Here is a 27,013-nt window from a genome sequence, read left to right as displayed (position 1 = left end):
AGTTCTTTAATTCTGTGGATTTAATGGCCAACAATGTCTGAGATTAATAGGAAGGAGAGAAGGTGAGCTTTGGAGCCCGGAGTTGCTGACGGAATACGGTTCCTGGAACAAGATGAAAATTAGGGGCGCCTGGGTAGCTCGGTCGGTTAGGCGTCCAACCTCGGCTCAGGTCATAATCTCACAGCTCATGAGTTCAAGCCCCGCATCGGACTCTGGGCTGACAGCTCAGAGCCTGGAGCCTGCTTTGGATTCTGTGTCTCCCTCTCGCTCTGCCCCTTCCCCGCTCACGTTCTGTCTCTCTCTTAAGAATAAATAAACACTTAAAATATATTTTTAAGAAGATGAAAATTAGAGGTAAAGAAAGTCAAAAATGGAACCGAAATCCCGGTGGCCAAAGGGATACTGGATGGGTGGAGGGATGGGATCCAAATGTGGGAACTTGGAATTTCACTTTGGATAGGAAGGGTTGCCTCTATATTTTGAAGCCATGTGGTGTGAAACTATAAAGAATGGAAGATAGAAGTTGGGGTTAAGAGAATGCGTGTCCCTAAAGGAAGTAGTAACTGCCTATAAGAGCCCACTTATTCTCTGAGGCATCCTGCACCCCCTGTAGGTCTGTGGGGGGGATCACCTGTCTCTAAGATGGCTCAAGGAGTGAAAATGGTACCTAGAGCCTGTTCTGGGGAGGATGCCAACCCCTGCCTTTCTCCTTCGGTCTCTGTTCTTAAGGAAGCCTCTGCTAGTAAGGGAGAGAAGGTCCAGATCACACAGTTGTTGACCTGAGTCATCCCATCACTCATAAAAAACCAATAAGGTAGGTAAGAGTGTAATCTGGGGGGCCATGGAAGATACAATGAATTCAGTTAATGGAGGAACCACTGTGCGATTCCAGGACTTCCGGTGCTTCTGGTCTAGGATTCTTCGGACACCTTGATTTGCCCCTTGCCTGCAGGAACATCCAATAACTATTATTTGTAATATTTGCTTCCTATACGTTGCTACCCAGTTTCTGCATTACTCACTAGAGGCTCTTCTTTTCCAGTGTCCTACTATGTTGGAACCTTGGGGACTCACACTGAGATCAAGAGAGTGGCAGAGGAAAGGGTCACCTTGCCCTGTCACCATCAGCTGGGGCTTCCGGAAAAAGACACGCTGGATATCGAATGGCTGCTCACCGACAACGAAGGGAACCAAAAAGTGGTGAGTGTACAACTGGCCAGACCCCTCGCCTCCCCCGGCTCCCCTCCCCACCCTCCTACAGTCGCCTTCCCTCAGTCCTCCAGTTTTCTGTTTCTTCCATCTGGCTTATAGTTGAAAGACTCCAGATACAAACATTATAAATAAGAAAAGGTATTTGGGTCTTAAAGATAAGAGAGTCTGTGCTCTTTGGGCAAGCAAACACTCCTAGGAAGCCACCTATCATTTGCCCAAGGAGGGCATCTGCAGTGTTAGTGTCTTTCCTAAGAAGGGAGCTAAGATACAGTAGCTTGACTCCCTAGCCAAGTGGCCAGAACCCCAAATCTATACTAGGAAGCCTGCTCCTCCCCATCCTCGGAAACCATTACCACCTGCCTACATTTAAGTTTTGCACAAAGCCATGACTCGCAAGCTCGGAGATTGTATATAATACGACAAACCACATACAATGCAGGACGGGACTGAAAATGTTAACGCTTCAATAATTGGCCAGGAGAAGAATTGATATGGGTTCTGGAGTTGGAAAAATGAAGGAACTGACCCTGGGTCTTCGGTGCTCATGATGGGAGGTCCGTTGGTGTTTCTGTGCTTTTGGGGCAATGTCAACAGAGCTTGTAGTGAGTGCTTTGCTCCCAACGATCCGCTGGGCTGGTCTCTACCGAGCGAGAACTAAGTTAGCTACTGTATTATCCTGTCTGACTTGGCTGCATTCAGCCTCTGTACCTTTCCTCCACCTGGCTTTTCTAGCGTAACTCTTCCTATTCCATTTACCCACTGACTTTTAAAAATTCTTTGGGTTGAGGGCCACCTGGGCTGGCTCCATTGGTGAAGTGTGCAACTCTTGATCTCGGGGTTGTGAAATGGAGCCCCGCATTGGGTGTAAAGATTGCTTAAAAAACAAAATCTAGGGGCGCCTGGGTGGCGCAGTCGGTTAAGCGTCCGACTTCAGCCAGGTCACGATCTCACGGTCCGTGGGTTCGAGCCCCGCGTCGGGCTCTGGGCTGATGGCTCAGAGCCTGGAGCCTGTTTCCGATTCTGTGTCTCCCTCTCTCTCTGCCCCTCGCCCGTTCATGCTCTGTCTCTCTCTGTCCCAAAAATAAATAAAAAACGTTGAAAAAAAAATTAAAAAAAAACACAAAATCTAGAATAAATAAATAAATAAAAATCTGTTGGTCGAAAGTTTTGTGATTTAAAAACATCACACAGAATACCAGGGAAGCTGACTTTTTAGATTTTTTGTCCTTTTCAGAACTTTACCTCTTGCCCTACTAAAAAGTGAAAGGTGTCCTTTCTTCTCCTCTGTCTATACCGCTGATTTCATACCATGGTTTGTGCTGGGGGAAGCTAAGGTTTTTATTATTTTTTATAAATTTTTTTAATGTTTTTAATGTTTATTTTTGAGAGAGAGAGTGCGCGCGCGTGCGCGCACACACACACACACACACACACACACACACAAACACGTGACAGCGGGGGAGGGGCAGAGAGAGGGAGACACAGAATCCGAAGCAGGCTCCAGGCTCTGAGCTGTCCGCACTGAGCCGACCCTGGGCTCAAACACAGGAGCCATGAGATCATGACCTGAGCGTAAGCCGGACGCTTAACCTACTGAGCCACCCAGGCACTCTTAAAGAAATTATTATTATTATTATTATTATTATTATTTTTAGAGAGAGAGAGCACGCAAGCAGGGGAGAAGGGCAGAGGGAGCACTCAGCACAGAGTCCCACATGGGGCTCGATTCTGTGACCCTGGGATCATAATCTGAGCTGAAATCAAGAGTTTGATGCTCAACTGACTGAGCCACCCAGGTGCCCCAAAGCTAAGATTTTCACTACAAAAAAAAAAAAAAAAATCCAAGGTAACTGTTGGATTTTAGCTCCTACATCACTTTGTCATTTTGTTCTCATAGTACATCGTCCTGAGACTCTCTGTTCTCTGGAGAGCAAGGTCACCTTAACCTGAGCATATTGATTGCAACGGGGTCTTAGTCAATCATAGACATGATAGTCTCAGTTCTGCATGAAGCAAATAAGAGCCATGTCTGCTAATAAAAATTAAAAAAATAAAAAACTCCGCTCATCTAACTTTTTAGCCACGAGTTTTCATTTAAAGAAAAAGAAAGGGGGCGCCTGGGTGGCGCAGTCGGTTAGGCGTCCGACTTCAGCCAGGTCACTATCTCGCGGTCCGGGAGTTCGAGCCCCGCGTCAGGCTCTGGGCTGATGGCTCAGAGCCTGGAGCCTGTTTCCGATTCTGTGTCTCCCTCTCTCTCTGCCCCTCCCCCGTTCATGCTCTGCCTCCCTCTGTCCCAAAAATAAATAAACGTTGAAAAAAAAAAAGAAAAAGAAAAAGAAAGGTTGCATGCTTATGTAGCCAAGTGAATATAAGGCTGAGAAGTTAATTGTTGATTCAAGCAGGCCTTTCAGAGACGTTTGAAGCAGGGACAGTTCCCTACCTGTCTTCAATTCATACTCCTGTCGCAGGATTTTTTTTCTCAATACCCGGGATTCGTTGTCTCACCACTTGGAAGAATGAAGAGGTGGAGGCAGAATGAGCAGCAGGCAGAAGTTTATTAGAGTGGAAAATCAGAGAGTAAGAATAGTATGGAAGCTCTCTTTCCAGAGAGGGGGCATTTCAAAGTGTGAATGCCTGCGACAATAGACAAGGGTCCTTGTTTTATAGGGTTCTGGTTGCCACTCCCCTTCCCATCCCCCCCTCGTTCCCTCTCAGGTCACACCCTTTCTGGCTCAATAAGCTCTAGGCGCTGGGTTGTCCATTCCCGATGGCCACCACTGCACTGTATGAGGGGTGGTCTATGGCCATGTCATTCCTTGTGGGTCATATGTTTTATGACTACTTATTTTAGTTAGGTCTTTTATCAAATTCCTGAGGGAATCCTGAGGGGGGTAGGTGGTGTCTCTGACGTTCTTTTTTTTTTTTTTTTTAATTTTTTTTTTTTAATGTTTATTTCTGGGAGAGAGACAGAGCATGAGCAGGGGAAGAACAGAGAGAGAGGGAGACACAGAATCGGAAGCAGGTTCCAGGCTCTAAGCTGTCAGCACAGAGCCCGACGCGGGGCTCGAACCCACACACTGCGAGATCATGACCTGAACCAAAGTCGTGCGCTTAACCGACTGGGCCACCCAGTGTGGCCCTGGTGTGAGTTATAGTCTTAAGAGGAACTTTAGGCCCAGGGGAGTTTCCTGTGGTCAGACACTCCCAGCGGTGTTCCAAAATATGTGCTTCCCCCCCCCCCCCCCCCGCCCCCAGCCCCCCAGGGACCTCAGGTCCTATCCTTTCCCTCTCTGCCTACTGAATCCTATCTTTTCCTATTACACTCCAAAGTAAGAATCAATCATTTATTCAGTCATTCAGATTACATGCATTTATTTAGCACCTACCGTATGCCATGGTAGACACTGGGTTACAATACTGAAGAAGATGTCCAAGTCCCTGCCTTCATGGGGCTTACAATGCAGCCATTCAGTGATTTAAAACAAACAAAAAAAATTTTTTTAAGCAGAGAGCACTATTAGCTACTTGCCAGGTTCAAGTCTGTTTAGCACATATGATCTCATTTAACTTAATCCTCGTAACCAGGATTACTAGTCCTATTTTGCAAAAAAGAAAGGAACCACATACAGCATGTGCACATACACACACACAGTGAGAAAAATGCAGAAGTTCACCCATTTTGCAGTTTGAAATGAGGCACTGTGATGTCAGTACCTGGGCTGTTAACTGCTAGCTATGTTCCCTTCATAAATAATTTGAAGTTATAATACATGCTATGTGGGAAATCAGGAGAACGTGGGAAGAAAATTGTTCCAGACAGAACGAATTATGCCAGGGCCCTAATTAATGCTGGAACAAGCCAGGCACTGTTGAACGTTCTAAAAGTTCAAAAAGCAATTTAGGTTAAATTGAATAAACCCTGGATTCCCACTATACACGTACTCTGTCATGAAGGAGGTGGTTGAAGAGATAAATGTGTAAAGAGACAATTTGACATAGATCATGATAGAAGCAGAGCGTTCTAGATGAACATAAAGGAGGAGCCACTGGCCAGAATTAGTTGGAGGAGGGGGAAAGGCCAAGGGCAGCTCCCTATAAGAAGTCACAGCTGATCTGACTGTTGATAGAAGGCACTGCCCTGAGGATCCCCCAAGAGCACAGACGCAAAGGCTGCAATATTCTGGGAAACGGTAAAGTAAGCAGCTAGCACAGGCGGAGCTCAAAACGTAAGCAAGCAGAGGTTGCAGGACCAGAACGTGAAAAAGGTCTTGTGTACCATGCTAGGGAGCTCAGATCCTTTTCTATGATGTCATGGAGTTTCTTGAAGGATTTTAGGAGTGAAAGGGACATATGTGCATCTCAGATGATCACTCCGGCCCGCGCAGCGCCGCACTGATTTAAAGCAGACTCGAATGGAAGCAAGGTCAGTTGAACAATTTCAAGCTATACAATAAGGGCTTAAACTATAGCCATGGGTAGTTGGAATATCACGATGGGCATAATAAAAATGTAGTGGGTAAATTTGGCACCATGTCCGGAATGAGAGTGAGGGTGGGAAAAAAATCCGGGAGGGGCTGGAACGGAGGTGGTGCCTAAGGTAGGCTAGCCAATGACCTAGACCCCAAGTTTAGCTTTGCGTTTCAATCTGAGCAGAATTGGCTCCACCCCTTTTGTCTAGGATGCTCAGAGGTGCCGGAAACGCTTGGGGGTGGGTAGGCAGTTTGGGGAATATATGAATTTCAGTCCAGGTGGGTAGCATGGCCGCTAGAACTCTGGAGCTTTCCTCCTGGTTCTAGGGATGGGCACATAGTTAATTTCCAAAGTCGGAGTGACCACCTCCCCCCCACACAATGCACACACAATGGACACCTTTCCCTTCTATTTTTCAGACGAAGAAATTAGGACAGGGATGTTCTCATTCCCCTGCCAGACCTCTCTGGCACATCCTTTCTCCCTTTGCCCCTTTTCTTTGATACCGTACAGGAAAAACCCTCATCGAAACCACAGAGAGGGGCCTACGTTCATTTCCGTTCAAGGCAGTTGCACGATTACTGCGCGGGGCCCTTGGCGCAGCAGAGCCCCTGCTAGAAAGCTGAGCTGCTCCATCTGTTCCATCAGGTCCTAACAAACCGTCCTCCTCCTCTCAAAAATGCGCTGGGAACGGGTCCACCTGGAATGTCAGAAGACAAACAGCCCCACAGCAGCTGCAATTCATGTACTTCATTTGTTGTCTGTTTGCAGAAGGATTGAATGTATGTGCGCTGTTCTCCCGTCACACCTGGAACAAGGACTTAGCCTCAGCTCTGGGTTTCCTAGAATTAAAACCACAACAAAGCAGGGCCTCGGCGGGCGGGGCTGTGGGAGGAGCAGAGGTGTCTGCCCTGCAGAGGGCGCCCCTAGGGGCTTAGCCTTCAAGAGTTGCCGGTGGGCATGACCGACAGCCTCGCTGAGCGAGCTGGGAGGCCGCTGCTCTCTCCCCAGTAGCTCTCCTCCGGGCTCGGTCCGGGGTCTGCATGGCCCTCGGAAATTAGCGAGAACTTGCCCGCCAGAAAAACATGAAGAAACCCCAGGAAATTAGCAAGGGAAAAAGAAAATGATGTGGTTTTGGAGTGGTGGGCGGTGGTCTGGTGCCGATGGCCAGGAAAGAACTCCTGAGAGGTCTTTGGGAGGAGAAGGTGGTTTTATTAAAGCAGGGGACAGGACCCGTGGAGTCGGGGGAGGTAAAGGCCAAAGGGAGGTTCCCAAAACGACTTTCATATGCTAAAGAGGACTGCGGAGGCCTTGTTATTGTTGAACTAAAGTTATCTTCCCTCCAGTAAGGCATTAACATAAAGACTGAGAGTTCCTGGAGGAATGTTTTACTCTGCCTGTCTCAAGTATTTGTCAGTGGGCTGCAGGTTCTAAAGAAACTTAATTTTATTTACCATTTTTTTCTTGCCTTTGTTCCCCGCGGCACTATGGAGGGGAGGGTGATGTTGGGGCTCCGGGAAACTGAGTCTATGGGTTTCTGGAGATTAGGCTATTGATAAGATTGCTTTTTTCTTGTAATTTACTAAGACTTTTGTAAAGTGATGGGAGACTCCTATCCTGGCTAACTGTGATCTCTATCAGTCAACCATTGGTTTTTCTCTTTCCTTTGTTCTTGGGCTGCCTGGAGTGCCTGAGGAATGTCACACAGGTCCCACCTGGGGCGGGGGAAGGGGGTTGCGGGGTGTCAGCTGGCCTTAGGCTCCCTCATCAAAAAGAGGATAGCTTGACTACCTCTCAGGGAAAGCCGAGGGACTCTGAGATAATGCAACAAAAGCAGAAGGCAGCTAATGAGAAGACGTCTGTGCAGACCAGAGAAAAATGATGACTATTTGGAAAACCTGCCCGCTGCTGCCAAACAAAATAAGCTCTATGATCAAAATTTGGTGGCGTGAACAGTCATATGTTATAACATATCCTTATAAAACTATTTTAAACTAAAAAAAAAAAAATCACACAACAAAACAAAGAGACACAAGTATCTAAGATTAAATGTATGTCTGAAAAAATGGAGACAAACTGCAAGGCTGTAACTGATCCCCAACCTGTGTCATAAATGAGTGTAAAATGCTTATATTAGGTCATGGTTATTTAATTATAGTCAGATTATTATGGAGTTGTATAATTTCCGCTTTCCAAAGATGTTAACTACTTACCTTGGTTGTCTCCCCCCGCTCCTTTTTTTCTTTCCATTAATTAATGGGACGGGGTGGGGGGGGCGCTCCTGGCTGGCTTAGTCGGTAGAGCATGTGACTCTTGATCTTGGGGTTGTGAGTTCAAGTCCCATGTTGGGTGTAGAGATTACTTAAAAATAAAATCTTCTAAAATAATAATAATAATAATGGGGGGGCAGGATTTGGGGGAAAGGAGAGAAAAGTCCTCAGGAGTCAGCCCTACCTGAATGTATTAAGTGCTATGTTGTCAGCCCAAAGGGCTGAGGCTTGCTGGAGGAAGTCAGTGATTCTACACAGGGAGCCAGAAAAGGCTAGAATACAGAGAAGCTGGCCCTTGAGCTTGATCTTGAGGCCTGTAGGTGTTGTGTAGGCAAAAATAAAAGAGAAGCATTTCAAAAGAAGAAGACTGCATGATCTGAGACAAAGACACATCTGAGGGTGTTGTTCCAGAATCAAGGGACATCGAATTTGGGGACTAGGCTCTTCAGAGAGGTGAGGACAGGGACCAAAGATGAGGTGGAGTCCAGGCTGTACTGGCCTTAGGTGCCACATTCAGAGGGCTAAGCTTTGGTCCATAAGGGCACACAGGTGATGGAAAACAAATGGAGGCTTTCAGCTAGGGAAGCTTTAATATACAAATGTATGGAATGACTAATGTTGTTTGGGTACTGGGCTGGACAATTTTGGAAACCTTAGGGGCTTTCGTAAACCCGGAATCAGACTAATGAAAGTAATTGTGAGCGCTTATTCTCTCATTGCCACAAAACCCCGATGAAGTAGCTTATTCCTGTTTTACAATTGAGGAACTAAAGGTTTGGAAAGGTTGATTAACTGACCCCCATCACACAGCTCTAAGTGGCGGGCTCCCATTGGAATGTAAACCGGTGGACTTTCCAGCCAGCTCACTCTCAATCACTGTGCCCTGGTGCAGCCCTGGGGCTAAGGTTTTCAAAATCAAGGCCCTGTAGTGGATTCTAAGTGAGCAGACTTTTCTTTTTTTTTTTTTTTTTTTTTTTACCACCGACTGGAAAAGCTATTTCATGAAACTTACGCTTCGGTTGTATGTACCTGCTATGTGTAAAGGTTCACCAACTTCCCAAAGCCCACAAAACCCCAAAATGCATAAAAATTACCCAGCTCTTGGGGTGCCTGGCTGGCTCAGTTGGTCAAGCATCTGACTCTCAATTTCGGCTCATGATCTCACGAGTTGGAGACCGCTTCGGGCTCCCCGCTGACAGCACCTGAGATTCTGTCTCTCCCTGCTCCTCCCCTGCTCGTGCTTGAGCTCCTGCTTTCTCTCTCTCTCTCTCTCAAAAATAAATAAAAAGAAAAGAAAAGAAAAGAAAAGAAAAGAAAAGAAAAGAAAAGAAAAGAAAAGAAAAAAATTACCCAGCGCTTTACCGGTTTCTAGGTTTAGAATCTCTTCATTCTTCCTAGGAAGTACAAACTAACTTCCTTGTAGTGATTATGCACCTACAAGGTAATAGGAAGAAGTCAGAAAGAAAGGGACATTAATTGGGCACCTGTTAGGCATTCCCATCTTACTCCATACATCAGCCCCCAACTTTCAGTCTTAAGAGATAAGATCCCAGCCTTCCAGGTTTTTTCCTATCACTAACTTATTTCCTCCTCTTGCTATTGTCTCAGCGATTTGGCATTTCTATGGTCACTCCTTCCACTAGCCCCCAAGAAACCTATCCTTTCTTTTTAAAAAAAAATATGATTCTCTTTTTTTTTATTTATTAAAAAAATCTTTTTATATTTATTTACTTTTGAGAGAGATAAGCATAGAGTGAGCAGGGGAGGGGCAGAGAGAGAGGAGACAGAGTCTGAGGTAGGCTCCAGGCTCTGAGCTGTCAGCACAGAGCCCAATGTGGGGCTTGAACTCATAAACGGTGAGATCATGACCTGAGCCAAAGTCGGCCACTTAACCGGGTGAGCCACCCAAGTGCCCCAATGTTTATTTATTTTTGAGAGAGAGAGAGAGAGAGAGACAGGGTGCAAGAGGGGGAGGGGCAGAGAGAGAGAGAGAGAGAGAGAGAGGGAGAAACAGAATCCGAAGCAGTCTCCAGGCTCTCAGCACAGAGCCCAACGCAGGGCTCGAACTCCTGAACGGTGAGATCGTGACCTGAGCCAAAATCGGGTGCTTAACCAACTGAGCCACCAAGATGCCCCAATGAGCTGCAAGTTGTAGGGAAATTTAATTTTATCTGTATTTCTTTTGCCTTTCTTCTCCACATTACTGGCTGTAGCCTGGCACACAAGGTTGGTCACATTTTAAGGGATAAGAATAGGAAAGAAACCTCTGCCTGGCCCTAAGAACTCCTTGCTGGGATGCCCCGTCTCCATGGGAATGCAGTAATGAGTTAGTGAATATAGGAGGGCCCACAAAAACAGCCCCACTTGAGTAGGACCAGACTGCAGCCGCCCCATTTTAGATTGGGATATATGTACCCACTTCGTTGAAGGCCTTCTCTAAGTATTTGTGAAACAAAAGAACGGCCTTAAGTCTAAGCAGTTTGTCTCAGAGACTCACTTCCTTAATCTCCTTAATCTCGTGAACGTTTCACTGCCAAGGTTTTCTCTTTAATGAGAGGAGTTAATACTTGTAAAGTATTTAGGACAGTGCCTAGCACAAAATAAATACCACATACGTGTTTGTTAAATAAAAACACAACCCCCTGGCCGAACGTATTGCGTCGTGTTGATGGATTTTCGTTTCTAGGCCTGATGCATATTTTCCTAACTCCGGGGCCGAGTGCTGAATTTGTCACAGTGTAGTCACTGAATGGTCAGTGAGCAAAGGAACGAGGTCCTTCCACAGATATCTGCTCTTAAAATTAGTACTATAAGCTTGTGGAGCTAAGAATTGTTTTTGTAATTTTCTTTTAATATGTGAAGAAAATTAGACCTTAATTCTTCTCCAGAAAACTTGGGCTTCAAACCTTCTTTTTATTTATTTATTTATTCATTCATTCATTCACTCATTCATTTATTTTTAAGGTTTATTCAGAGAGAGAGAAACAGAGGGTGGCATGGGAGGGGCAGAGAGAGAGGGAGACACAGAATCTGAAGCAGGCGCCAGGCTCTGAGCGGTCAGCACAGAACCCGACACGGGGCTCGAACTCATGGACCGTGCGGGGCTTCATACCTTTTAGACTTTAAAAGGTGAAGCCCCTTGCCCAAGACAGATTTCAGAGCTAGGATCTAAACCCCAAATTCCTGAAGCTAAATCCCTTTCTCTCCCTCTGTCGCCGCCCCCGTAATTTACAGCTCCCTGTTGAAAAGAATGCAGAACTTCAAGGTAAAACTTTTGTCCGGAAGTAAACACTGCACATTTGATTGAAGTCATGCATTTCCTGTACTTTCCAGAATATTCCCCTGCGTGAAGATGAAGTTCAGGAGTGACCTCCCTGTGGTGTCTGTGGGAGGCTATGGGCAGGTGTTCAGGGTGGGGTAGGGAGAGGTCTTCTATTTGTATGATAATGAGTGTAATGAAGCCCTTGGAGGCTGCTCCCCCTGCCCCTACTCCCCTACTGCCTCCTGCCTCAGCAGGTGGTTTCAGGATTCAACTCACTGAGTCTCTAGGAAAGAGAGGGTAGGAGGCAGAGGCGGTCTCATCCAGGGGTGAGGCCGGAAATGGTGAGCAAAGGCTGGACTTGAATAGTCAGCGAAAGAGATCCGAGATGGCATTATCAATTTTACTCTGAGGTTGGTATTTTAAGTTTGGTTATTTATTTATTTATTTTTAAATGTTTATTTTTGAGAGAGAGAAAGCGTGAATGAGGGAGGGGCAGAGAGGAAGACAGAAGGAATCCCAAGCGGGCTCCGCGCTGTCAGCACAGAGCCCGACAATGGGGTTCCATCCCACAAACCTCAAGATCATGACCGGAGCCAAAATCAAGAGTCGGACGCTTAACCAACTGAGCCACCCAGGCGCCCCCCCCACCCCGTGGTATTTTAATGAGTTTTAACCTTTGTGTTTAGATATCCACCATTTGGATAGCCTCCTTATGCCTTCTTTTCTTAATCTGTAGATTCGTGCCCTCCAGGATCTTATCCAGTCTCACGGCCTTAAATACTATCCACAAGCTTAGAATTCCCAAATGTATATCTCCAGGACTACCCCCCCCCCCGAATATCTGACTCATTTTTATGCAACTGCTTACTTACTCTATGCCTCCTCTGGGAGTCTAACAAGTATCTGAAAACCAAACTCCCAATTCCCCTCACTGTGCACACTCCCAATTCCCCACACTGTGCACCCAAACCTCCTCTCCCTGGCTTTCTTCTCTTGGTTAGTAGCTGTTCTCTCTTTTCAGAGGCTCATGCCAAACACCTGAGCGTGGTCCTGGACTCCTCTCTTTTTCTCATACCACAAATATACATTTAAATAAGGTGGTCACGGGATGCCTGGGTGGCTAAGCCGGTTAAGCATCCGACTTCTGCTCAGGTTATGATCTCACGGTTCGTGAGTTCGAGCCCCGCGTCGGGCTCTGTGCTGACAGCTCGGAGCCTGGAGCCTGCTTCGGATTCTGTGTGTGTGTCTCTCTCTCTGCCCCTCCCCCGCTCATGCTCTGTCTCTCTCTGTCTCAAAAATAAAATAAACATTAAAAAAATGCTTAAAGAAGGGTGTTGGTTTATTGGGAGATCCGGTTGGTTTCATCTTCAAAGTACACTTTGAATCTGATCACTTCTTGTCTCTTCCACTGTTACCACCGTAGAGGCTGTGCATCTATTGCCTGGATCTTTACTAGAATAGCCTCTTGACTGGTTTTCCCATTTCCACTCTTGGCCTCCTACAGCCTATTCTCAAAATAAATCATATCATGATGCTATTCTGCTCAAGATCCTATAATAGCCCCCCACTTCCACAAAATGAAAGCCATCATCATCTTTATAATGGACCAGAGCCCCGCCCCCGCAGGATCTGGTCCCACTGCCTGACTTCGTCGTTTACAATTCCCCTGGCTTACTCCAGTTACCTGACCTCTCTGCTGGTCCGCAAGTATGTCAAGGCACTCTTCTGCCTTAGGGTCTCTGCACTGGCTTTTTCCTCCACTTAGAACTCTCTTTCTCCTAGAAAGCTCCAAGGTTAGTTCCACATCTCAAGTATTGACTGTCCTGTCTCCTTCCAATAAGGTCTACTTTGACCACCTTATTCAATTTGCAGAGTTGAACCGTGAAGCCACCTGCTGACAGAGGAGGCTGTCGGGGAGTAGGGGCAGGGCAGAGGGGAGCGGTCTTCAAGGAATCTAACCCTTCGAGGCTCCCCCCCTACCCCAATAGGAACACTTGCTTCCACCTCCCACATACAAGGTCCCTCCCAGACATCAGCTTCATGCTCAGACTCCATATTTTCCGGAGATGAATTAGGGTCTAATTTTCCTCACGTATTCATTTCTGCAGAAGTAGAAATTAACTCGTGGAATGCCCATAGCGATTTCCCTGTTTCCTACCAATCGCATAGCTGTGGTTCCTGTTTGTAGAAATGCAAATTAAATTTGTCCGAAGGAGACTATGAATCTTAGTCCAATTCTCATTTGAACCTGTTGCAAAATCTTTCTGGTTCCATCATTTATTAGTGAGTGCAATAAAATCTTCGACATGGGCCTATTTCTATGCATATGAGGGTCATAATTTCCCCCTTGTTTTTAATATTTATTTTGGGGAGAGAGAGAGAGAGACAGAATGTGAGCAGGGGTGGTGGAGGGGCAGAGAGAGGGAGACACAGAGCTGGAAGCGGGCTCCAGCCCGACGCGGAGTTCGAACTCACGAATCATGACCTGAGCCAAAGGCCAGACGCTTAACCAACTGAGCCACCCAGGTGCCCTTTACCCTTTTCTTTTCTAAGTTGTCTTTTAAAACCGCAGGAGAGGGAAAAGAATGTCTTTTCCCCTTTCTCTTCCTAGGATCTCCAGCTGGGGCACTATAAATTGGACTGACAAAAGATTTTTGTTGGTTTGTTGTCTCTCTTTAAAAAGTGTAAAGTTTTTTACTGAGATGCAATTGACACATACCCTTATATTTCAGATGTACAACCCTTATATTTCAAGGGACAGATTAACAGGAAACTGACAAACAAGTTTGTAACTTCTGTGTACCATTTATGTAGCATGCAGCGAATACCCACAGATGAGTAACCTCAAGTGGTGGCTAGAATTCGGCTGTCTGCCTAACTTAGTGGGGGAAAGGGAAGAGGAGAGAGGGCAGTTAGGGAAAAGCAAATGACTTCTGAGGAAAAGAAATGGGCCCTCAGAAGAACAGATGGGAGATCTGCTAGTGTGTGACCTTGTCTGTCCGGGTGGGGGGTGTGGTGCCAGATTTCTGGTCTCCTCGAAGAGATTAGAGTTGCTCTCAGGAGGGGATTTAGGACAAATTCTTTTGAGAGGCTCTGCTTTTAGGTCTGATAAGGAACTTCAGGAACTCAAACGCCTTCAGCATTTGAAATGAATTCTTAGGCACGTGCAAAGTGGCGTATTTTGGCACGTCCTGGTCCTCAACACGTTCATAAAACAATTTTCTCTGAATTGGTATCCTCTCTAGCACAGTGCCAAGTACAGAGTCTGTTTTCAGGGACTGTGTATTCACGAAAGGACTGCCGAGTTGCAAAACAGCCTAGCCAAAGACCATTCAGGGCAACAGACACATAAAACCCGAATGCCCTCAACGCTCTCCTGGACGACACCCAGCCTTACAGGAAGGGGATCCAGCAACCTATGAGACCAAAGTCTTTCACGATTTCTCCTCACATAAAAATGCTGCAAAACAAAACACAAAAAAGCGCTATGGGTGAAAGCAAAGAGAAGAGACCATTAATCTGAGTGTCATTAACAGGGAATGTGTCACGCGAAGTTAACATTGATTTTGGATTTAAGAGAATGATTGGGAATTCTTTATGTGGAGAGATGGAGAAAAGGGAGTTTCTGTGTGGGAAAATGCAGCAGGCAAAGGCATGGAGTACAAAGAAAACATAACCTGTATTAATGGAAGGGAGATGATGTTACCTGATAGTATGCAGGTAGGGGAGGTGGCCAATAGGAGCTGAGATTGGGAAGGTAAAGCAGAGGTCACTGTGAGGACTCTAGACTGAATCTGGTCATCATTCAGAGGTGGCCAGGAGCCACTGAAGGCTTCTGAGCTGGAAAAGAGCCCCTGTGAGTTTTACATTGGTATTAACTTGGCATCCAATTTACAATGTTACAGGCTGCAGAGGGCAGAAATACAGACGCAGCCACGCAGCTGGAAATATGAAACTGGGGCCCCAAACTGTGTTGGCACAGAGAGATGAGAATGATCACAACAGTAGTGCTGGTTGAAACGAGTGGGCAGAATTGAATACTAAACATGTCTTAAGTCTATTTATTTTTTATTTTTATTTTAGAGAGAGAGAGAGACAGCGCGTGTGAGTGGGGGAGGCGTAGAGGAGAGAGAGAGAGAGAGAGAGAGAGAGAGAGAATCCTAAGCACGTTCCACGCTCAGCGTGGAGCCCAACACAGGGCTCCATCCCATGACCCTGGGATCATGACCTGAGCTGAAATCAAGAGTCGGACGCTCGGGGCGCCTGGGTGGCGCAGTCGGTTAAGCGTCCGACTTCGGCCGGGTCGCGATCTCGCGGTCCGTGAGTTCGAGCCCCGCGTCGGGCTCTGGGCTGATGGCTCAGAGCCTGGAGCCTGTTTCCGATTCTGTGTCTCCCTCTCTCTCTGCCCCTCCCCCGTTCGTGCTCTGTCTCTCTCTGTCCCAAAAATAAATAAACGTTTGAAAAAAAAAATTTAAAAAAAAAAAAAAAAAAAAGAGTCGGACGCTCAACCAACCAAGCCACCCAGGCACCCTGAAAATGTCTTAAGTTTAGTATCGGTTGCAGGGTCTACCTTTACTTTTCTCTTACTTTCTTCTCCCCAACGTGTCGCCCACAAGAGTGTGAGGTCCTCAGGGTAGGCTCTGGTGTCTTATTCCTGCTTGTTGTCCGGCACCCGGCCCTGTACCCTGCCATGCGAATGCAATACATGTTTGCTGATGAAAAAGAGTACGCAGAGAAAGGAGAAAACTCGTTTCTCAGAAAGATGGAGAAGGTAACATGGATGCCACCGAAGGGTTTTGACATAATGGAGAGAGAACGGATGGACGTTTTCTTGGATGGCTTCAAATCTTTTCAGGAAAGCATTTGATGCATTGTAGAGCATCCTGTGATGGAGGACGGGGTTCAGGGCTTGAGCGGAGCGAAACAATTTGAACAGCTGCAGCCAGAAATGTGCCTGGGAGACTCCCCTATGCCTGCAAGCCTGTTTTTAGTGCCTTCTGTGTATCTGGAATGCTCCCTGCAGCCCGCTTCGCCCTGCCTCTGTTATCTCTTATTTCATCTACTTATCTTTCAAAGCCTAACTCGAATGCTTCCAACTTTTCTGGGACATTCTCTCTGATACTATTTCAAGTTAATTAATCCTTTTTCTATGTTTATACTTCTCTCCTTGTTAATCCCATTAGATTTTAAATCACTTGAACACAGGAAGAGGGTTTTAGTCATCTGAATAGCCTCCCCCAGACCTGATGGGAAGCAGTCATTCCAAAAAAATGTTTGCTGGCATTTAAAATCAAATGAATTTAAGAATATGATTGATGAGTGGTAGGAAGGGCAAAGCTGAAGTTATATAGCTTGAAGTCTTGGTGGACTGGATCAGTATGGTTTTTGTGACTAATAGGGGTGAGACAAAGGAGGAACAGAACCCAGGAAGGATTCGAGAACTATGGGCTGTGATGCAGGCAGATGAAACTTCACAAAAACTCTTTTTTTTTTTTGCTAGGGAGATCTAAACTTTGGTTTCCCTGCCTTGAAAAACAAAGGCATGATGGCTCACATGTATTTTATGGAAGGAAGGGATGTCATTTTTTTTCCACCCGACTTCCCTTTACTAATTGTCAGTGACACCCCCCACAAAGGAAAGCCAAACAATGAAGTCCTCAGTATTAGACTTGAATTTTAAGCATTGACTCCTACTCTTTAACTCCTCCAAACCCTTTGGCTGGCCTCTAAACTTTTGATTTTTTTTTTTTAACGTTTATTTTTGAGAGAGAGAGTGACCAGGGGTAGGACAGAGAGGAGCGGGGCGGGGGGGGGGGGGGACAGAGGATCCCAAGCAGGCTCCATGCTGACAGCAGAGAGCCCAATGTGGGACTCGAACTCACAAACCGTGAGATCATGATCTGAGCCGAAATCAAGAGTTGTACACTTTACTTAACCGACTGAGCCAACCAGGAACCCCCTGGACTCTAAACTTTTGTAAGAACAAAACAGATTGATTTGATAGTGTCGCTTTTCCTCCTTCATTTCCAAACTTTCTAGAAAAGCAGTTAATGAGCTGTGAAATGAGTGGAGATGGCCACAGGAAGTGGCTGAGATAAGTGGTATACCGGGACAACGAACTGAATGGCCTTAGACGGTGATGTTCAAATCCGAGTTCTGCTACTTGTCTGTGAAATGGAGATCATGAATACACTGTCCGCCTCTTACCCACGTGGGATGTGTTCCGAAACCCCCACTGGATGCCTGAAATTGTGAATAACGCCAAATCCTATCTGCACTGTGTTTCTTCCTATACATACATACCTGTGATAACATTTAATTGATAAGTAAGGCAGAGTAAGAAATTAACAATCATTAATAAAATAACTAATAATAAAATGACCCTAAAGCTATATGACCATAGTTTTTCTCTCCCCCTCTCAAAATCTTATGGTACCATAGTCACCCTTCTTCTTGTGATGATGTGAGATGATAGAGTGCCTCTGTGATGAGACGGACAAGGAGAACGACACAGGCGTTGTGATACAGTGTTAGGCTACTATTGACCTTCTGACAATATGTCAGAAGGACAATCATCTGCTTCCAGACCTTGGGTAACTGACACCACGGAAAGTGAAACCACAGATAAGGCAGGAGGAGGGCTACTTAACTTGCAAAAATCATGTGAGAAATAAGCTAGATGTAAAAGCACCCAGAACAAGGAGTGTTGTGTATTTTTTAAAAAAATGTTTTAATGTTTGTTTATTTTTGAGAGAGTCAGAGAGACACAGCACAAGTGAGGGAGGGGCAGAGAGAGAGAGAGAGAGAGAGAGAGTGTGTGTGTGTGTGTGTGTGTGTGCGTGTGAGTGGGAGAGGAGCAGAGAGAGAGAGACACGCAGAATCCGGAGCAGGCTCCAGGCTCTGAGCCGTCAGCACAGAGCCCGACACGGGGCTCAAACCCACCAACTGTGAGATCATGACCTGAGCCGAGGTCAGACCTTAACTGACTGAGCCACCCAGCTGCCCTGAGTGTGGTGTATTTTGAACAGCTCACATGCAGTTCGTAGGAAATGCAAACGTTGGAAAGTCTCCTTCCCATGCCGTTCTGCCAGTTCTCCTCACAGCCAGTTCTCGATACATTTATTGTGCGTCAGCTTCCTTCCTTGCCTTAGCTGTGTGGTCATGATTACACAAGTAACTCAAGTTTAAAATTCCTTACCTATGGAATGAAATGGTTCTGGGGCACCTGGGTGGCTCAGTCGCTTGAGCGGCCAGCTTCGGCTCAGGTCATATCTCACAGTTCGTGAGTTCCAGCCCCGAGTCAGGCTCTGGGCTGACGGCTCGGAGCCTGGAGCCTGCTTCCGATTCTGGGTCTCCCTCTCTCGCTGCCCCTCCCCCACTCCTGCTCTGTCTCCCTCCCTCTGTCTCAGAAAGAAAGAAACCTTAAAAAAAAAAATGAAATGAAATGGTTCTGAGAATTTAGTGAAACAGTTGCTACTCTGTAATTAAAACGTGCACAAATATGAAGTGTTGCTATTTTGGGAAGGAGGAGAAAGGCCTAGAGAAACATATTGTGCTTTTAACTTCATTTAGAACAGAGGTCTTTTGGACCCTTAGAATCAGCCCCAGTCTTGGCTGCATTGTTCCATTAGGAGCGTTCTCATCCCTCATCTTGACATCAGCAAGAGAGGAAGGCTGAGGGCCACATTGCTTGACCCTGCCTTGGTCTGTCCCACAGGTGATCACTTACTCCAGTCATCATGTCTACAGTAACTTGACTGAGGAACAGAAGGGCCGAGTGGCCTTTGCTTCCAATTTCCTGGCAGGAGATGCTTCCCTACAGATTGAGCCTCTGAAGCCCAGTGATGAGGGCCGGTACACCTGCAAGGTGAAGAATTCAGGGCGCTATGTGTGGAGCCACGTCACCTTAAAAGTCTTAGGTAAGACAGCACCAAGGTACACGCCTGTATCTTAGTAATAAGGTCTCTGTGAGGAATAGCCAAATGCATCGTGGGGATATGAAAGTTTTCAATACCCTGCATCATACATGCAGAGATCAGCTAGTCCAGTTTCCGGAAAGAAGTGTGTATGTTCTATAGTTTATGTTCTATATTTTAGACGTAATAAAAGGAGAAAGAAGAATCACAATTTTCCCTGGTAGTGCATTACAAAATTTAAATCTCCTTTGACGTTTAAGTGGTGTTCTTGTATTTAACTTAAATCTCGCAGGTACGATTCAACTCCCTTTCTGGTTTCTGACAGCGAGAGCTGCTGAGTTCCATTTAATTGCTTCCGAGTTAACAGACTTCTGTCCCGGTTTCAGTATTAGTAAAATCACACTCAACTTTCCTAAAATTTCTTATTTTTTTTTATTAAAAATTTTTTTTAATGTTTATTTGAGAGAGACAGACAGACCATGAGCGGGGGAGGAACAGAGAGAGAGGGAAACACAGAATCCAAAACAGGCTCCAGGCTCTGAGCTGTCAGCACAGAGCCCGACGCGGAGCTCGAAGTCAAAAACCGTGAGATCATGACCTGAGCTGAAGCCAGACGCTCAACTGACTGAGCCACCCAGACACCACCCCTAAAATTTCTAATTAAAGAACAGTGTCCTCTTTGAGAAGTGATGAGGAGGTTTCTGAGGGAGCCTCTGGAAATTACAACAGCACCACTGGAAGCAGCCAGAATTTTGTGTGTGTGTGTTTGTGTGTGTGCGTGCGCACACGCGTGCACACACGCACACACAGGGGATGGAGGGGGCGTGTATTTCTGGGGGTGGTGTAAAGCATAGTTAGGTAGCAAAAGGCTACTGAATCCCCACCCAAAAGTTGACCAGACGATGGCCAGCTAGAGAAACAACTCAACAGGACATAGTTCTTCCATGGAGTCTGGTGTGTGGCCATCTTTGAAGCTTCTTTCTTTTTGCCAGTGAGACCATCAAAGCCCAAGTGTGAGTTGGAAGGAGAGCTGACGGAAGGAAGTGACCTGACTCTGCAGTGTGAGTCAGCCTCTGGCACAAAGCCCATCGTGTATGACTGGCAGCGAGTTCGGGAGAAGGAGGGAGAGGATGAGCATCTCCCTCCCAGGTCCAGGATTGGTAAGTCACCTTCCCATCAGTCTGCTGAGACCACAGAATGGTACTCTAGCCATGAATCCTAAATCCCGTTTGTCAGCAACTCACCACGTGACCTTGAGTGCACGGCCAAATCTCCCTGAGCTCCTACTTTTCATCCGTCAACCGGGACAGGAAAAGAGAAAAATCCATCCTTTCCCTCCTCAAATGGCACCTAAAAGTGGCAGAAGAAATGAGGAAGAAATATACTGCGTAGCCATTGTATCTAAATGATCGTGTTTGGTGTCCCTTACACGTTCAGTCTTTTGTAACTCTTGGCGGACGCACACGTTAAAAGAATGTTTGCCTTTTCCGTCTTCCAAGAAATCTACTATCTCCTCCTCACCAAATTGTGTTAGAGAATCTTAGGTCAATGATGCACTGAAGCAAACAATACAGAGGCCCTGTCACTCAGGGGATTACAGTCGTTCCTTCTGCTTATGTAGACTACAATAACCCTGGACGCGTTCTGCTGCAGAATCTCACCATGTCCTCCTCTGGGCTCTACCAGTGCACAGCAGGCAACGAGGCCGGGAAGGAAAGCTGTGTGGTGCGAGTGACTGTACAGCGTAAGTATCCAAACGGTTTATTCCTGTGGTCGCGTCGTGGTTTGGCGTACAGCACCTTTCATCGCAAGTAAGAGTAAGGTCAAGGCCAAAATCTTTCTTTCCGGGAGGACGTGGTGACCGTGAAAATAAATTCGGTAGTTGCAGTGAACATTCAACTGGTGTAGCTAACTGTATTTACAAACGTGTGAATCTGTCAGCTCCCTAAAGAAATGTGTTAGGTCCAGGAGGGGACCGGAGGGAGATTTCCTTTTTTTTTTTTTTTAACATTTTTTTATTATTTATTTTTGAGACAGAGAGAGACAGCACATGAACAGGGGAGGGTCAGAGAGAGAGGGAGACACAGAATCTGAAACAGGCTCCAGGCTCTGAGCTGTCAGCACAGAGCCCGACGCGGGGCTCGAACTCACGGACCGTGAGATCATGATCTGAGCCGAACTTGGATGCTTAACCGACTGAGCCACCCAGGCACCCCAGATTTCCTTTATAAATGTAAATTTCCCTTATAAAAGGGGAACTTGTGCTTTGTTTTTAGAACTTCTCCTGTGTCTGCTGTTTCTCAAAAATAATCAGATTAAGGGGGCATCTGGCTGGCTCAGTTAGTAGAGCATAGGACTTGACTCTTGATCTCAGGGTTGTGAGTTCAAGCACCACGCTGGGTGTGGAGCCTACTTTAAAAAAATCAGCTTAGGGGCACCTGGGTGGCTCAGTCGGTTAAGTGTCTGACTTTGGCTCAGGTCATGGTCTTGTGGTTGGTGAGTCTGAGCCCCGCGACAGGCTCTGTGCTGAGCCTGGAGCCTGCTTCGGATTCTGTGTCTCCCTCTGCCTCTGCCCCTCCCCCACTTGTACTCTCTCAAAAATAAACATTAAGAAAAAAAATTAGGTTAAAACAGTCCTAATGGCAAAGAGGCATATTTTGGGGTGGCATATTCTGCCACCTTTCAATACCAAGAAGGACAGTCATACATCAAGGGTAAATGGAAAACTCTGAAAGATAGATCTGGAAATACCCATCCTGTCCAGGACTTACGGGTTTTTTTTTTTGTTTGTTTGTTTATTTAAGTAAACTCTACCCCCTATATGGGGCTTATGTTTTTAAGTTCATGCGTTCCCTAGCTTATGTTTGGTTTTACTTCTGCTTTTGTTTCTGAGAAAATAGATGTACAAAGCATCGGCATGATTGCAGGAGCGGTGACAGGCATGGTGGCTGGAGCCCTGCTGACATTCCTCCTGGTATGGCTGCTAATCCGAAGGAAAGACAAAGAGAGATATGAGGAAGAAGAGAGACCTAATGAAATTCGGTAAACCTCCCTCCGAAATCCCTTGTCCTAGGCTTCCTTTCCAGCTCCGTAGTGACCAGCGAACATAAATGTCCCATTTGCTCTTAACTGTGAATCTGTTAAAAGGGTTATTCTGGTAGGCAAGGAGTTCCAGCCTAGGGACAGAAAGTCTGGTTTCCCTTGCCTTTATCGTGAAACTGCCTATCCTCAACTGGTAATTAAAAGATCAACTTTACATTACTTCTGATTCGTGTCCACTTACGAAGGGCCTACAATAAGGAACGGGCATAACCGATGGTCCGTGAAAGGGTTTGCGTAGACAAGCCCCAGATCAATCTCAATGGTAAGCGTGTACTCTCCCAGAGTAATAGAGTTGACTTCAGGGCTAACAAAACATCCATTTGCCTAAGTCAACCGCTAAGTCTCAGCCACTGGGGAAGTCCCTCTTCCCCTAAATGGCTGCCTTCCAGTGATATAATGTGAAGTTTACGGCTTGAGGAATTTATTGGGAAGCCTCAGAAGGAAGCAACCGTAGTGGAAGGTGTATCATAGTCTTGCCGGTGTTAAAGTTTACCTTTGCTGGTTTTTTTCCTCCTCAGAGAAGATGCGGAAGCCCCGAAAGCCCGCCTGGTGAAACCTAGCTCCTCTTCCTCAGGCTCTCGAAGCTCACGCTCTGGTTCTTCCTCCACTCGCTCCACAGCAAATAGTGCCTCACGCAGCCAGCGGACGCTGTCGACGGAAGCAGCACCCCAGCCGGGGCTGGCCACCCATGCATACAGCCTGGTGGGGCCAGCGGGGAGAGGTTCTGAACCAAAGAAAGTCCACCATGCTACCCTGACCAAAGCAGAACCACACCCGGCATGATCCCCAGCCAGAGCAGAGCCTTGCAAACCGTCTGAATTAGAGTGGACTTGACTCCCGTGCTTTCCTAGGAGTCAGGATCTTAGGACTCTTCTAGTCATTGAAGCTCAGTCACCAGCCACACAACCCCCTGGAACCAGATGACCGGTCATTTAAGTAGCGGTGAGCATTGCGTGGAATGGATCGAAATGAGTGCTTTCTTTCTAGGACACCGAACAAGAAAAAGGATGTAAACTGCTCATCTCCAAAAAGGCATCTCGTGGTGCCTTGAGACCAGAGTGGGGAAAAGCGGGGGTCCAACTCTGTGTGTTTGTTGGCCAGGACCTGTGGTGGAAAAAGTTGGGGAAAGGGGAACTGAACACACTTAAAACTTCTCACCGGAAATGTTTTGTATCAATACTTTGATTCACCATAGTCAAGGGGAAATGAGGTGGTGTTCATAAATTTTCTATGCATTTCTGCAAATCTACTGGATTATTGTGATTATTCAGAGTCAAGGGGAACCCACAGCCTTATATTACACCTAGCTGCACCAGGTACTGGGCATATCACTTCTGAGAAATTTCAAAGAAGGAAGTAACATTTCTTCTGACCTGACTTCATTTACCATAAGGTTTGGATGTTAATTTCACAAGGCGCCGAACTAGTGGGCGGTGCCAGTTTTCCCACTCTATCCACTACTAATCTCCCTACTTCTAGTGAACAGTAAGAGAACTAAGAGAGGAATCCAAAACGTGTGACCAGGGACTGCAGAAAACTTTCCACCTTAATCATGTTCAGAGGGTCACTGACAGATATCAGAAATCTATACTGGAACAATTGTGGACTTTCCCTCAAATCTGACGTCTCTAAGGACTTTCCTGCTGGATATCTCTGGAGCAAGAAAACATTCACTATGTGTCATTTGACAATGTTCTCAGAAGTCTTCTAGAGAAAAAGAGCTCGTTCAGAGATGCTGAAAGATCATGTGACATATCCTTGCATTCTCTTCTGAGAACATATGAAATCAGAATTTCAAGATTGACTATGACTAGAAAGGGAGCTTAGATCGGTTTTCTCTTCGTATTCCGTAACATGTCAAGGAGCGGTATAAAGAAGTTTACTATTATACCAAACTTGGAGCTTCCTCCATTTCTTTTCATTTTAGGACAAGGACGTGAACCTGGGACTTTTGATAATTCTAAACCTTAAATTATCAAAAAGATCAAGGATTACCGTTTCCTAATGGCATTGCAAGTACATCATTACCATTCTCTCCTGAGAGGGTGACACAGAATTTCGGTAATTTCCCAGCCTAGCCTCTGAGGAAGTCCAGGTGTGGGCTGGAAGGAAAGGGAATTATATTTAAGGAAGAGCTGGTGAGGATAACTAGTGGGTGGCAGGACAGGGCTGGATTAGTGACTGCTAACATTTGAACTGTTACCCTCCTGGAAACAACAGAAATGATTCACCAGGATAACCATCAGAAGAGTTGATTCATGGGGGAAAAAAAAAGGTGTGTGAAAAATAAAAAGGAAGCAGCAGCCTCCAGTACAAGAACTTGCCTTTTTAATCCTTTTGACTGTTCTGTTAATCAAAACGGACCAACTATTCTGTTAGTCTGATCATGTGGCAAGAATGGGAGACCTGAAACCACCCTGCAAGGACCCCAGTGCAGATGTCACCAGATCACCGTTGGTATTGCAAAATATTTATTATTAAAAGGGCAGCAGGTTGCAGGGAAGAAAAAAATCATGCGGAATTTGGAGATGACAGCATGGTTTCTAAAATGGGAATCAGATGCTTAAAGAGAAATGGTGGATCTGAGATTTTGCCCCATTTCTCTGTTTTTTCACGTCTGTGTTTCTCACAATAGAGCCCTCAGATATTGCAAATGCATTTCCTTCTAAGGTTCTTTAAGAAACTGGGGTTGATCCCTGGGTGAAAATTGTAATCTGAGTTTTATCTTCCTCTTTAAAAAAAGGTGGGAAATAGGAGACATTGAGGAAGTAATGTAAAGAATGTCTATTAATTTAAGAAGGCTGGCATATTTGGAATGCTTCTTATACTAACACTGCCTCATTGTAAGATATTAACTCCCTTCCTTACTCTACTTTTTTATTCTTCTGGTAGTGTGATAACATATCACTTCTGCTATGTGATTCTGAGAATTCTTATTCCTACAGTACCTGAGCCAAACAAGTACACTACGGAGGCTGTGGCTGTACCATCACAAGCAATTTGTTCTTATCATTATTTCTACCTTTGAACCTAAGGTTTCCTGCCAATGCCTTTGAAAGCAGGAATCAGTCCCCTTTGCATGATATGGAGATTTAGATTATTTAAGCCTGTTAGTTATTAAAAGACAAATACCAGTTGGATATCCAGATTATTTTGGAAATCTATTCATAGTGGAAATCTACAAAAAAAAAAAAAATCACAGATAACTACCTAAAATCTGAGAAATTCTAAGGAATTGAAAATTCTGAGATAAGATGTTCAAGTCTTAGCAATGATAGTGCACTTCTCTTGGAGTCTGGCTTTTGGGTTCAGACATGGCAAATTCTGGGCTTAAGATACAGTTTTGAGACACTACAGGTTTCAAGCCATATTCCATTAACACTGCAAGTCAAATACATTTGATCCTTTATGGGAAACAAACAAAATGGTAAAATAACTAAAAGGTAGAAGGAAAAAATGTTTGTGGAAGAAGATAACGATGGAATGGTGTGAATGTTTAGAGAATAACCATTTCAATAAAACATATAAACCAAACTGAAATTTGGAAAATAATGAAGTTGATGCCCTTGCTGTTACACTGTGTAAAAATATTTTCCGAATGGCTCATGCAAAAAGATGGAGAATTTTGCTTCATTTCTGGTGTTAAACTGTTCATATTTTAACTTCTAAGTTGCCTTGTAATTGAGACTGTATTTGATCACAAAAACCAAATATTTATTACAGATGCATCTGTATCAGCAATTAAAAAATAAATAAGTAAAGGTGATACTGTAGAAGGTGAAGCTCGTATAACCTGCACTGGAAATTTGTTCATTAGCTTGCTGACAAAAGAGGAATGGAAGAACTCAGCCTACATAGGATCTATTATTTATTGATTTCAGTCCCAAATATACCAAGTACTATTTTCTCACAAGGCAAGATGCTAAGCAGTACTGGACATACCAAATTATGGCAGAGTTCCTGCTCTAAAAGACTTTACCAAAATAAATAGTATTTCTTAAGCAAATATTTTATGCCAAGGTCAAGTGCCAAAAGAACTCCACACTTGGGGGTTCAAATAAATCTCAAAAGAAGTAAATACAAGAGATTCAAATGAATCTGAAACAAAGTTCACAGAATTAGAGGAGGTGATATACACAGAGCACTTAGAACATGTGACAGGCTCAGATATGTTAAGGACTCCATTCCCCAGTCAGAAACCCAAGCCCTCAGACTTCTTCACTGCAGTTCCTATGCCCCCAAACTTTAATTTTCCATCCTGAATGTGTTTGAGACCTTGTGCATTTAAAGAGGTGGAGACAGGACAGTCATCTTACTGACCTTTAAATCCACAAACTCTGAATCATTCTATGTAATAAGAGCATAGTTCAAGTCCTACAATGTACTTTTGAATGACTGGAAACTGGTTATCTACTCTACTTTAATCACTGCTGTTAGGTGGTTTGGCCCTTGTTCCATTTTCCAATGGTTCAGTAGTTAAAATGTGGGTAGTTCAGAGGCTAGTTAAAAACTGTGATATGTAGGGCATAGTTCAGAGACTGTCCTTGATAGGTTGAGTGGGAGAAGACTGTAGATACCAAAGAAAATTGAAAGGAGCCTCCCACAGCACACATCTTCCACTTTCTGGAGTTGAAGTTATAGGTGTTTCTAGAAAGAAAATTACACTGTAGTGTAACTAAAAAACAGACCAGGGGCACCTGGGTGGCTCAGTCCATTAAGCCTCCGACTTCGGCTCAGCTCACCATCTTGTGGTTTGTGAGTTCGAGCCCCTCATCAGGCTC

General features: G+C 45.3%; 1 protein-coding gene across 1 annotated transcript; it reads left to right on the top strand.

The window, feature by feature from the left end:
* The first annotated feature begins 341 nt into the window (after positions 1-341).
* CLMP (CXADR like membrane protein) lies at positions 342-26,052 on the top strand. Its single transcript, XM_047071938.1, is given in 8 exon segments — positions 342-354; positions 1,043-1,200; positions 18,932-19,133; positions 20,123-20,290; positions 20,752-20,874; positions 22,031-22,172; positions 22,751-22,995; positions 22,998-26,052. Coding segments are annotated over 8 exon segments (1,104 nt in total). The 3' UTR covers positions 23,051-26,052.
* The last annotated feature ends 961 nt before the right edge of the window (positions 26,053-27,013 follow it).

Source organism: Lynx rufus, unplaced genomic scaffold (genome assembly GCF_022079265.1).
Source record: "Lynx rufus isolate CCGP_SWC_20201006 ecotype Redwood Valley unplaced genomic scaffold, mLynRuf1.p SCAF_9, whole genome shotgun sequence".
NCBI lineage: Eukaryota > Metazoa > Chordata > Mammalia > Carnivora > Felidae > Lynx > Lynx rufus.
The sequence above is the reverse complement of the archived record's forward strand: the minus strand, read 5'-3'. Positions and strand labels throughout refer to the sequence as shown.